The sequence below is a fragment of the Labrus bergylta genome, chromosome 10 (genome assembly GCF_963930695.1).
Source record: "Labrus bergylta chromosome 10, fLabBer1.1, whole genome shotgun sequence".
In the NCBI taxonomy this organism is placed as follows: domain Eukaryota; kingdom Metazoa; phylum Chordata; class Actinopteri; order Labriformes; family Labridae; genus Labrus; species Labrus bergylta.
The window spans coordinates 24,936,514-24,949,521 of NC_089204.1; the positions used below are offsets into that span (position 1 = coordinate 24,936,514).

Genomic DNA, 13,008 nt, shown 5'->3' on the forward strand with positions numbered 1-13,008 from the left:
CCAGGCTGTAAACATGTTTATTTCTGCTGTAAAAATAGGCATTTTTGGCATGGGACCTAATAGGGATCTCTTTGCTTTAGGAGCCAGACTTAAGCGGACACTGGAGGAACTATAGTTTTTTGTATCTCAGCAGTGGCTCCATTTATCAAGACCGGTTGTTCCCGCTTGCCGTGAATACAGAAGTACAACATCATAACAACAACTGAGTTCCCTTCCCTGTGCTTAGAGTCAAAGTGGCTTTTTAAAACGTAGAACTACAACGTGCCTCTGGAGTCCATCCTCCCCATCCCAAAGGTGATCCAGAGAGAACACGCCCCTCTGCTCAACAAATGTCTCAAAAAGGTGAAGTCCACCGCCTACACCAAAGTAGTGCGATTTGGTGGCGAGGTAGACGAGCCCGTTGGGAGCCAGCAGTTTGTGGAGGGTCTCGTGTAGCGCTGGGTAGTACGCCGTGTTGTAGATAGTCTCTGCGGTGAATATGATGTCATATTTGGGATGAGGCTCCTCCTTTTTAACCAAAGCAAGAAATGTGCTCCAGTCACCAGAGAAGAAACGACACTTGGCGAGAAGTGGGTCCTGGGAGAGGTCTGCGGCTCTTTTCTTAGGTGGGGAAATACCATCTTTTTCCTCATCTTTCACCTTCTTTTCACAACCATCTTCCTCCTTTACCTTTCCCTTACCACTCCCCTGTTTGTCCTCTTCACTGTCAACTTCATCTTCCTCTTGGCAATTCAGTATTACATTTGGCACGGTGAGCTGTTCAATAACCGTACTGTTATAATCTTGAAAGTGGACCTGCCTGGCTCCTCTCTTAAGAGCCAATATCCCTAACAGCCCCGCCCCACATCCCAAATCCAAAACCGCCTTCCCCCCAAAGGTCTCTCCATCTTTCTCAATCAGCTCCAGGAGGTCATACGTGCACTCCCACACCTTCAGCCCTCCCTCATACACGCCAGAGATGAGGTCAGACCTCTGCTCAGCGGTGCGTAACAGGATTTCCTCCCTGTCCTCTCTCTCTGCAGCCGTCTTTTCAAAAACTGTCTCGTTCAGGAAGTGAAGAGGAGGTAGAGTCCCTATAGTAATTGTTTCAGCCACAGCGTCAGTGAGGAGAAACTGGGGGTCAGATTGTGGAAGGTGCTCTTTGGCCTCTTTCACTGGCTCTGCTGGTTTGGTACGGTCCTCAATCTGAAAAACACAAAGTGGCACATATGGTTTAAGAAGAAATGTATTCCCTTGCACGCGTGCATCTGAACACTCTGTGAAGCTACATTCATTATGTTTTAATATTCAAATATCATGGTTTGAAGCCCATTCAACCGCAGGGATATGAAGCTGTGATAAATTGATGCTCTTTAGCCAGAAGTGAAAAACCGCTGCATGTAAGACAGACTTTTAAGACTTTGTTTTAGCTGGAAAACTAAATTAGAATAATTTTTAGAGATGCAATTATTTACTTCAAAAAAGGAACAAAATAAATAAATTAAATGCATAAAATCTTCAGCAACAACTATGAGGTTTTCAAATTAAATCTTTCAAACTGAAATGGGAGAATTTTACTTTTTTATCATAAAGAAGCCGTTCCATCTCGTCTGAAATCTTGATGGAGACGATCTGTGAGCACTTCTTACAGTTCAGTCTGAATGTCTTCAAAGTGAGACTGTGCGAGCTGACATTGTTTAAAGTGCCCAACAATCATTCTCAAGTCCGATATCCGATCCGTAAATGATGTCAATATTGGACCCGACGGCGATATTGGATCAGCTCTGTCCCATCTCTAACAATTTTATTGAATTATTTCAGATCTAATGGAGACTGTTAGTTGCCGTTTTGTAACTCTTCACTCAGAAAAACACCTGTGGAAAGCTTTACCTGCGGAGCTCAAACTGGATCCAGACTGGAGTCTTTTTAAACTCAAACTGAAACCGTCCTTAAAGAGGACTCAGTCTTGTGGTCACGTACGATCTTGCTCTTCCTGTTTTACTTCATGATGATGATGATAGTTTTATATCCTGTACTGTTCTCTGTCTTTTTATTGTTGTACTTGTCTGATTCTGTTTTTTGTAACTATTTTTTTACATTTCAAAAAAGGCTTCTCTCGGCTTAGATAACTCTGCGTTCTCCACTTTAAGTTTCAGTTAATATATATGACATCTGTTGATTAAAGGATGGTTGAGGTCTAAAAAGGAGATGATTCGTTGATCGCTTTAGGATTCTAACGATTCAAAAACATCAGAAGTGTATAAAGAACTTTGGATTAAGAACAAATACCTGACAGCGCCGTGTTTGTTGGGATGTTATTGTGTTGAAATGAAGGTACTCACTAACATATTCTTCGGATGCAAATGCATTAGTTTTTATTGCTACTGTACTAATTAAGACTGAAAACCATGAATCAGGTTTGTAATTGATTGGGTGATGATTGACATACTGCGAGAAAAACAGTTCATGTGATCGCACCCACAAGTACACATCACTTCAATAAAATAAAAAAATGTCTGGTGATTTTCTTTGAACGTCTCACAAATTTGGCTTCTGACTCAACAATAACAACTCCTACAGACTTATATCAGTATTAACTTGTATCATTTCCGTTGACTTTTAATTGACATACTTTTAGACTATGACATCACAGTTAGTGGGTGAAGAGATTGTCAACCTACGCTCTCTAGTGGTTGCTCAACTAACCTACTTTCAATGTTTGTGATGGAATCCCTTCCACGATGGAAAAAAATATCTTATTAATATTTGAATATGTGGGTTTATTTGTGTCTGATGAACCGTGTAGGAGTATGGAGAGGGGCTCTGTTTTATTCCATGGAAGTCTTTCAACTGCTTTACTCTTCTTTATCTATTTCAATAGAAGACAGGTCTGCCTTTATTATTAGGTACACCTACATGTTTAAGAGATTCGTTTTTATAGATAGATAGAACTGTACATAAACATTTAGTCTTTAAAAAAGACTGTCTCTTTAAATCTGAATATTTTTATTATTAGTCATCTGTAAATATTGTCAGAGCTGCACAGCTCTGTTAGTTTAATATGTACTCTTTAGTCTTTAATTGTACTTCATTTTGTGTTTTATTTTGACTTTAGCCATATAAACGAATGTTTTCCGTGCCAATTAAGCCCTATTGAATTGAATTGAATTAGACAGACAGATAGATAGATAGATAGATATAGATAGATGCATAAATTGGTCATAAAATGTGTTCTGATCTTCATCTAAGTCTCAACAATAGACAAACACAGTCTGCTTAAACTAATACTACACAAACAATTATATGTTTTCATGTTTTTGTTGAACACAACATGTAAACAGTCACAGTGCAGGGTGGAACAAGTATGTGAACCCCTAGGCAAATGACTTCTCCAAGAGCTAATTGGAGTCAGGAGTCAGCAAACCTGGAGTCCATGAGACAAGATTGGAGGTGTTGGTTAAAGCTGCCCTGCCCGATAAAAAACACACTCCAGTTTTGAGTTTGCTACTCTCAAGAAGCATTGCCTGATGTGAACCATGCCTCGCACAAAAGAGCTCTCAGAAGACCTACGATTAAGAATTGTTGACTTGCATGAAGCTGGAAAGGGTTACAAAAGAATCTCTAAAAGCCTTGATGTTCATCAGTCCACAGTAAGACAAATTGTCTATAAATGGAGAAAGTTCAGCACTGCTGCTACTCTCCCTAGAAGTGGCCGTCCTGTAAAGATGACTGCAAGAGCACAGCGCCGAATGCTCAATGAGGTGAAGAAGAATCCTAGAGTGTCAGCTAAAGACTTACACAAATCTCTGGCACATGCTAACATCTCTGTTGACGAATCTACGATACGTAAAACACTAAACAAGAATGGAGTTCATGGGAGGACACCACGGGGAAAGCCACTGCTGTCCAAAAAAAACATTACTGCACGTTTAAAGTTTGCAAAAGAGCACCTGGATGTTCCACAGCACTACTGGCAAAACATCCTGTGGACAGATGAAACCAAAGTTGAGTTGTTTGGAAGGAACACACAAACACCATGTGTGGAGAAAAAAAGGAACAGCACACCAACATCAAAACCTCATCCTAACTGTGAAGTATGGCGGAGGGGGCATCGTGGTTTGGGGCTGCTTTGTGCATCAGGGCCTGGGCAGATTGCTATCATTGACGGAGAAATGAATTCCCAAGTTTATCAAGACATTTTGCAGGAAAACTTAAGGCCATCTGTCCACCAATTGAAGCCCAACAGAAGATGGGCGATGCAACAGGACAACGACCCAAAGCACAGAAGTAAATCAACAACAGAATGGCTTCAACAGAAGAAAATACGCCTTGAAGTGGCCCAGTCAGAGTCCTGACCTCAACCTGATAGAGATGCTGTGGCATGACCTCAAGAGAGTAATTCACACCAGACATCACAAGAATATTGCTGAACTGAAAAAGTTTTGTAAAGAGCAATGGTCCAAAATTCCTCCTGACCGTTGTGCAGGTCTGATCTGCAACTACGGGAAACGTTTGGTTGAGGTTATTGCTGCCAAAGGAGGGTCAACCAGTTATTAAATCCAAGGGTTCACATACTTTTTCCACCCTGTGCTGTGACTGTTTACATGTTGTGTTCAACAAAAACATGAAAACATATGATTGTTTGTGTGGTATTAGTTCAAGCAGACTGTGTTTGTCTATTGTTGAGACTTAGATGAAGATCAGAACACATTTTATGGCCAATTTATGCAGAAAACTAGGAAATTCCAAAGGGTTCATACTTTTTCTTGCAACTGGAGATAGACAGAGGGATATCTATTCTTTCTGCACTACATATTGCAACATGAGAAAATACAGCAATATATTCCAAATAAATGCAGTCTCTGTCTCTTTCACTGTGAGGGTAAGGGAAAGCAGGCTTTAATTTCATCTGACTGCATGAAATTGGCGAGAGAGCTTGTAAAATGTACACATGAAGAGTGAGAAGGGGAGGTTTGTTTGCAGAAAATATATTTTTCTAATTTATTGCAATAAATTCAGACCTTTGTGATGGGTTTATGGCAAAAGAATGGCCTATTGCAATAACGATAAAAAAATGTATTTATTGTGCAGCCCTAATAGATTAAACCAGGAAGAAAATACAAATACACATTTTTTTTTTTTTGCAGATACATGAACATGCAGTTTAAAAGCTCAAACTTACAGCTTTGAAAGTTTAAACTGTGGATAAATTAATACAACACTATTATGTTAATTAGGCGTTTTATTTCATCAAATCTCAGTCGAATGAAATGTTGAAGATATGTTATGAAAAGTGGACTGGACTTAAGAGCCTCTCTACTACCTTACTGTTGACAACACAACCCATTCAAGCAGTGTCAACTTAATCTGACAGTTTTCAGTAACTCACTGGTTTAGCAGCATCGTCTTTCTGTCCGTGTTGCAGATGAACTCCGGACTCTTCTTCTGGGTTTGTTGTTTGAGCAGGAACGTCGAAGTTAAAACAAAAAGACATGCTGACTGACAACACCACAGACAGCTAAGCGTGAGACTGTAAAGTGTGTGTCCCCGTGTCCTACAGTATCCACATGGTGAGTAAACCAGCGTGAAGTAGCTTAGCAGGCCCGCAGCTGCGTGTGAGGACTACAAATCCCAGAACTCCCGAGGACCAAATTAGCCGATTACCAGGGTTTAAGCTTCTCATATGTTAAGACGAGTTCCCCTTACAAGTCGCTTTAATATTTGCTTGTATTTTAAATTATGTCAAATTGGGAAATAAACTCCACAAAATGTACAGCTGCGGAGAAACATCAGATGTGTGTTTATTTCCTGGGTCATTTAACCATGATGCCTTTGGTCGCCGTTGTAGCGCATGCGCAGTCATACGGATCAGAATTCAGATCCGACTGTCACTGAAGGTGCCTGGTCCTGCTCTTCTCCGCTCGTATGTGGCAGTAATCCAGATTTTTCTCTTCATTTTGGAGCATGTCGACGACAGGGGCTCCTTCGGCAGCATAGTGAGTATGTCTTTTTTCTTTTTTAAGGCATGCATGATGACACGACGTTTGTGGAGGCTGTGACATCCAAACAAAAGGGATTTAAGAGCCTAAGTCATTGGTGACACCGTTCACAGCGATGGAGACACAAACTGTTAGACAGTTAGAGGTTTCTGGAGACACATTGGCAAATTTGCTATTTCAAGTCTTCGCATTGATGTGTGCAATGTTAGTGAATTGGGGTCACCTGTCTCACCTGCAGAGCATGCAGACAGACTCCACCCTGTCAGGAATGCAGTCAAGCAAAGGGTTGGCTTGAATCGTAAACAGCCCATCCCTTTGTCCAAAATGATCGTTTGCTTAGAGGTTTTAGTTGAAAAGTGGATGCCCTGGTTTTGTTCTTATACACCTGTGAGCTGTACCTGAAGTTAAGTTGTCAGATGCAGCAGACTGATGTAGCAGGTGTGTTTTATAAACAGTTTCAACGCCAAGACTTTCAAGTTGGCTGACTCCCATGCAGCATTTGGTAAGTTTGATTTATTGCAAAGACTCATAGCCGATGGATAAGTTGTCAGACAAAAACTTAATTGGTAAACCTTCTAATGTAGATGATTAGATTTATTGTTAAGAGTATATTTTCAAACAGAAATGCCAAACGAGTTTACCCTATACCGCTTTTTTTGTGCCTGAAGGAATAATACATTTTGATGTACAAATGGATGTTTTTCACTGTTTCCTAAACTCTTATTTTATTTATTTATTTATTTATTAGCACACATATATAAATACATCAAAATAGGATTAACAAAAACATAAAAGGTGTGTCAGGAGAGGTCAAGAAGCCAACAGGCTTACACAAGGGACCTCACCTCTTAAAGAGACAAATAAATCAACTAATCAAATCGAATTACACAATTTCAAAACAAAACACAAATATAAACACATATACAGTAACCTATACGTATACATACAATAGAAAGACTGAGAATGTTAACCCTCTATCAGCTAAATGAAACAGGCATTGATCTATTAAAAATGGAGTGAAATGAGTGAGTTGATGGGGGGAAAAAAAAGAAAACAATATATTTTATATATGCAAAAGTTTGACCTCATGGATTAAATGTGAAGACAGTTTCCTTTTAAAAAATCTCTGTAGACAAAGAGATCATCATTATCAAGCAATGAATTGATTAATAGAAAAACTTTTTTTATACCTGAATACTTGACGCAGGTAGAAAATACAACTTGGCATAATGCTGCATGATTGCACATTTTAACTTTTGCTTTATTTCTTTTAAAGGTGCTGGCATATTACAGATGCAGGATGCGGTGTTGTCCCAGCTCAGTGATCCACCTGCTGCGCTGTGTGCGGTTGCGGTCGTGTACAAGGAGAGGAAAAAACCGAGTACCACTCTGGATTAAGGAAATATGGGCTTACCTGAGGCTGCTAGTGCAGTCACTTTACTTTAACTCCCTGACAGACTCTGATGTGGTTTTTGACTCCGTCTTTGAGCCTGTGTTTTGGACTGTGGATTATGTCACCCGCTGGTTTGGCACAGTGAGTGTGTTTGCTTCATTCCCTCTCAGGACTTTTTTTAATCTGTGATCGTTTTTTTTTTCCTGACGTACCGTGTCTTTCTCTCACAGGTGTTTGTCTGTCTGGTGGTGATACTGGCCGGCTCCGTTATACTGATAGCTTATTCTGTCATACTGCCTCTGGTCTTCAAGACATACAGCCCTCCATGGATTGCTTGGCATGTTTGTTACGGACACTGGAACATCATCATGATTGCTTTTCATTACTACAAGGCCACCAAGACGTCCCCTGGTTACCCCCCCACAGTAAGACAGCAGCTACACTTCTCTGCAGAAGCACAAATAGCTTTTCTAATCTGGAATTTAGTTAGACTTAAATTTGGTAATGCAACAAAAATACTCTCTTTCAATCAGGAAAAAAATGATAGTCCATTTGTGTCAGTCTGCAAAAAATGCATCATCCCCAAACCAGCAAGGACACACCACTGTGGCATCTGCAACAGGTGAGCCCATCTTGTTTTTCTACTGTTCGTTTTATTCCCTCGACTGATGAGTACGCTTTCATTTTTGTTGCCTGAATGATTTGGACTGTCATCAGTGGTTTTTGTTTTTGTTTTTCTTATGGGGGAAAATTGCACTTTGTGCCTACTTCAATGACAAACTTTAGTACTTCAATGTGAGTAATGAAGGTCGGGAAAGGGAGAGTCCTTGACTAAATACATTTGTTCAAGACAGTCGTGTAATTTCTTAAACTATATAATGAAAGTCAGTATTATTGACTCTCTATCGCTGCATGATGTCGATGAAAACGGTCTTCAAAAGATAGAAATCTTGTCTTTGTTAAAGAGGAACCATGTCTGTGGGAACTTTTTTTTATTAACTTTAAGGATATGATTACCTGTTTGTGCCTTTTGAATTGCCTTGTTGCTGAAATGTGCTAGATAAATAAACATGCCTTCACTTATACCTAGTTTCTAAGTCTCATGAGAGGACGTTATTAAAAATAACTGACATGAACCTCTTGGTAGATCTAGATCATCTTGGCCGTTTAGTGGAATATTACGCAGACATGCATACATACATTTTATTTACTCCACTTTCCTATGAAAACAAGTTTTTCCAAGTTGGTTTCTCAAACATTCTCATTATTCATTTTGTTATTTTGAAATAAAAAAATGCTGGTGTTCACACTGTAAAGACTTTATTTGAGTTGTTTAATCGAGAGCTCGACCTGTATGTTATTTCTGGATAAAGAAGCTGGTTTTGTCTTGATAACGGGATAATTTAGTGGCAATCTAGAAAACAGGACAGTAGGCCTGTCACTTTGATAAACCAGAGCACAACATGCCATGCTGCCTTGCCCACACTAAATATATCAGTGAGGTTATGCTTTTTCATCTTGTAAGTATATGAGATAAATACGTTTCAATCTTGTAAGAACAAAAATAAAAGACTTGTTATCGGAGTAAAACTAAACAAATGAATCATATTGATGTCCACTCGGTGCTTCTGTAGAATATCATGGAGCAGTCCATTTGAAAGTCAAATGTGAAGGTTTAGAAATGCACTTAAATGGTGTATTCATATATTGATCGCGATTATACAAGGCTGTCCTTTTTAGAGCATCTTGTCCCTGGCCTGATTATTCTGCTTGGTAACCTCGTGTCGCCCCGTTAACAAGACAGGTCTTAGTGCTTGATCACAAAGGATCGTGAGGTAATTGGGTGTAGCCACGTCTCGTCTTTTCTGATGTGTCGAGCACCTCGTCCTCAGAAAAGGGCGAGCCCATCCACGGTGACACTTCAGCTCAACAAGTGAACATGTTCAGACCGAGCAGCAGGCTTACAAATCTCTTGATGTCATATTTCATCATTTCTTCGGGTCATTAATGGTGCCACATGTATATTAGAATGATGATGCTGAGATTGTTTTGGGGTGTTATGGTCCCTCACATGTTGTTGCATGTGTGGGTGTTTGCAGGCATGTGTGTTTATATTTCCTTGTATTCGAGGCTTATTGTACATTTGCATTAAAAGCAGTTTTGTGTCTGTTTTGTGTATGTTTGCACAATAACAACCTTCATTTTTCTCTCTGTTGTAACAGAGTCGACCTTAACCTCAACATGTTGGGTACCATAGCTTCAGTGTTCATTTTGTCTTTTTTTTTTCCTTTCAAGGTGCATTCTGAAGATGGACCATCACTGTCGTATCCTTTGTGTTATGATCGTATCAAACATGATTTTTTTTTGTTTTCTTTTTGGTGTTTAAAATCAAATGCTATGACAACAAAGACGAGGTCGTTTTCCTTAACATTGGCACCTCAGCCTGGTTGAATAACTGCGTGGGCCACTTTAACCAGCGGTACTTCTTCTCCTTCTGCGTCGCCTTGACCGTGGGCTGTGCCTACGTTAGCATCAGTGGCAGAAACCTGTTCCTTGATTCCTACAATGCTCTTGAGGTGAGATGCTCCGACTCAAACACCTCACTATGGGAAGCTAGCCTGCTGTGCATTTTGACTTTGAAGGCTTGCTAGGTTGTGTCTATTACATTTTTTCCTCCATTTCTGGTGTCTGCCTTTTGAGGGGCTTAAACTGTTCTTTCCTGATGCTGCCTTGTGTCTGTCTTTAAACCTCTGGTCTGTGTTTGACTGCTGTTTCATTAGCGCTTTAAGCATTTGGACACAGACAAGCCAGGGATTCCAGTAACAGGGATGGGACAACTTATAGGGCTTCTCCCACCTGGGCAGGTACAGCTTTAAAACTAAATGCAGTACACAGTAATACATATCAACTGTGTTTACTGTTCTCTGTTACTTATGCAATGTGTTTTTTGTTTTGTTTTACTTTTGTCAAGACCAACTTTGTGACTCCTGCACCTCCTCACAGCTTTAAGGATAGGATGTTTCACAAGTGCATCATCTACATGTGGGTGCTTGCCAGGTAAAAACGATAAAATGCATTTTTTTTGTTGCCTCTTTCCATACATAGAAACATGCCGCCTACAGTTACCTAATATCACATACACAGCAGGTGTGTTGTTTTTATCAAGTGTTCATACGGAAATCTGAACGAAATACATTCAGATTAAAGATATTAGTGTGGGAACTAAATTTAGCCTCATTTTGGAGTGTGCTGTGTGCTAATTTCTGAAAATGTATGGATGCTGTAATCCTCCAAGCAGGCGACCTGTGGCTCCTTTCCCGCATGTCATTCCCCACTCTCACTCTCTCCCGGATATCCGACTCTATCCACTGTCCTAATGCTACGATAAAGGCACAAAAAGCCCAATAAATCTTGAAAAAATAATAAAATACTGATATTGACGTATGATCACAAAACACACAGGAAGGAGCACCTGCTGGACTCAAAAACTGTATTTATGAGATTCTCTTTGGACATGCAGTCATATAGAACAAGATAAACTCTGAGGCTCTCTTCCTTAAAGAGTTTCAGACCCTTATAGCAACCTTTGAGTCTGTACCAAGAAGTCAAATAACTCAGGATGGTTTTGAAACAGCTCCGGGAAGATGTCAGGCACAAACAAAAGTATTTACCCTTTAAGAAAAAGAAAACTGCCTCTTCCTTATTGTTAAGTGTAATTTGAACAGACGTTCCCACTTATTCATTGAATTTGCATATCCTTTATCCCTTACATGAATGTGTTTCATACCGACGCTGGGCAGAGTGCGACATGATTACATCCACATCAACCGTCAGTATGCAGCGTGGAGCTGAGACATGCCCCAGTTGTCTTTTGATTATCTCGGCAGCTGATCTCATAAAATGTTTTGCTTTTTTTTCCATCAGCACAGTGACAGTGGCCCTCACACCTCTGAGCATTTGGCATGCAGTCCTCATATCCAGAGGAGAGACCAGCATAGAGAGACACATTAACGGCAAAGAAACCAAGCGGCTGGCGAAACGAGGAAGGGTGAGCAGGTTTTGATGCTTCAGATGGTTAAAAAAAGATTAGGTAGTGATTTAGTCGTGAGAGATAAAACAGTTACAAACCCTCAATTAACATATGCATGTTCTTCTCACACCTTTATTCTTGAACTGTTCTGGCAGGTGTACAGTAACCCTTTCAACTACGGCAGGCTGAATAACTGGAAACTCTTCTTAGGCGTGGAGAAAAGGAGGTGTGTATCTCATGTTCCCATACATCATGATATGATCTGTTCTTCTGTAACCTCTGTTTTGTTCTGTGTTCTGTCTCTAGTCACTGGTTGACACGTGTCCTCCTCCCCTCTGGACACCCCCCGCCTGGTGATGGTCTGACATGGCAGGTGGCCCAGGTTAAACAGGAGTTAATACCTGTATGACAGACTCTGCTTAGGCACACTTTTGGCCTACATTCTGCAGTGTTTCGCTGCATCCGACCGGCTCTGGTCTTTTGATCAGGTCGGTCTAAAGGGATCCCTTCAAGGTGGCTCTTAACAGCTGAAGACATGGACTCATGTTAACCTCCAATACAACAAATTCTCGCCGTGTTTTGATGGTCTACATTTTTCACCGGTGACATGGAGGGTTTCTTCACTACAGACTGGTCTTTGGTGACTCGGAGCATTACACTGGGATGGGTTTGATATTTCTCAAAGCCTAAAATACTCACTGACATATCATGGACTGAATTACTTTTCGGTTGTTTTTTAAAGTCATCATTCTGTTTTCCCCCCAATATGATTTTTATGTATGAAAAGCCGAAAAAACACTTATGTTTGGGACACAATGTGTCCTTCCAACACTTCGACCTCCCAGCTCCATCATCCGACTCCAGTCCAATATTATACTTTAAAGGGAAACTGCTGTACCATGACAATGTGTTATTTATCAGATTTTTTTGTACTTGTTAAGTTAATAAATCTTTATAAATTGATTTATAAAAACATTTGGTCACAGTAAGTATTTTTGAAAATGAATATTTGTCCCTGGCCTGTCTACAAACCCCCAAATTCTGAAAAACGTCCATCCCTTCCATCTTTTGTCTTCTCCCATTTCAGAAAATGTGTGCTCAAACAGTCCGTTTAAAGATTTTCCCTTTGTGACATCACAAAGGGCAGTAACCCCTCCCCCAGGTGGGTGACACTTCCACAAGCTAGGTGTTTGTTCTGCCCTCTGAGTCTGTCTTCTCACTGTAAACAATCGGGCATGGTGCAAGAAATCCCGAGCCACTTAAGCCCTTCCAGAGAGGAGGCGTGGTCAGACACAGCTCATTTGCATTTAAAGGTACAGACACAGAAACAGCCTGTTCTGAGCAGGGCTGAAATAGATGGGCTTATAGGCATGATCAAATACAGGAGTGGCATTTTAACAAGAAACTTCACAGACGTGTTTTGGAGACTTCTGAGACTTATTTAAACGTGTTGAAAAGGAGGATAATATGTGACCTTTTGATGTACCTTCTCGTGTCAAAATTACTGTCAGCTATTTATTTTTTTCGGCTCTAACATCACTTTACTGTAGAGAGCAGACCAACTCGGGCTCAAGTGTTACATCACCGGGTTGCTCATGTAGATAGTC

General features: G+C 40.4%; 2 protein-coding genes across 3 annotated transcripts; one reads left to right on the forward strand and one right to left on the reverse strand.

The window, feature by feature from the left end:
• Positions 1 to 5,510, reverse strand: mettl18 (methyltransferase 18, RPL3 N3-histidine). The gene is made up of 2 exons (XM_020642970.3): positions 5,369 to 5,510; positions 1 to 1,185 (listed from the first exon to the last, which is right to left on the reverse strand). The coding sequence occupies exons 1-2, from the start codon at positions 5,471 to 5,473 to the stop codon at positions 229 to 231; spliced, it is 1,062 nt and encodes a 353-aa protein (XP_020498626.2). The 5' UTR covers positions 5,474 to 5,510; the 3' UTR covers positions 1 to 228.
• Positions 5,511 to 5,747: 237 nt separating this feature from the next.
• zdhhc16a (zinc finger DHHC-type palmitoyltransferase 16a) lies at positions 5,748 to 12,376 on the forward strand. 2 transcript variants are annotated; one of them, XM_029279149.2, is made up of 11 exons: positions 5,748 to 5,975; positions 7,255 to 7,512; positions 7,602 to 7,796; positions 7,905 to 7,993; positions 9,667 to 9,695; positions 9,814 to 9,947; positions 10,152 to 10,235; positions 10,343 to 10,428; positions 11,296 to 11,419; positions 11,557 to 11,627; positions 11,708 to 12,376. In XM_029279149.2, exons 1-11 carry the CDS (start codon positions 5,748 to 5,750, stop codon positions 11,808 to 11,810), a joined length of 1,401 nt encoding a protein of 466 aa, XP_029134982.2. In that variant the 3' UTR covers positions 11,811 to 12,376. The 2 variants fall into 2 exon arrangements, with proteins under 2 accessions (XP_029134982.2, XP_065815763.1); XM_065959691.1 differs by having other exon boundaries at positions 5,842 to 5,979.
• The last annotated feature ends 632 nt before the right edge of the window (positions 12,377 to 13,008 follow it).

What these genes read in the sequence shown, in the direction of transcription:
- mettl18 (XM_020642970.3), bottom strand. Translation starts at nt 5,473, where the DNA reads ATGTCTTTTTGTTTTAACTTCGACGTTCCTGCTCAAACAACAAACCCA. An exon ending in AAGACGATGCTGCTAAACCA is followed by an intron (nt 1,186 to 5,368) that starts GTGAGTTACTGA and finishes TGTGTTTTTCAG; the next exon opens with ATTGAGGACCGTACCAAACC.
- zdhhc16a (XM_029279149.2), top strand. Translation starts at nt 5,748, where the DNA reads ATGTACAGCTGCGGAGAAACATCAGATGTGTGTTTATTTCCTGGGTCA. An exon ending in GGGGCTCCTTCGGCAGCATA is followed by an intron (nt 5,976 to 7,254) that starts GTGAGTATGTCT and finishes TTTCTTTTAAAG; the next exon opens with GTGCTGGCATATTACAGATG. An exon ending in GGCTTCTCCCACCTGGGCAG is followed by an intron (nt 10,236 to 10,342) that starts GTACAGCTTTAA and finishes ACTTTTGTCAAG; the next exon opens with ACCAACTTTGTGACTCCTGC.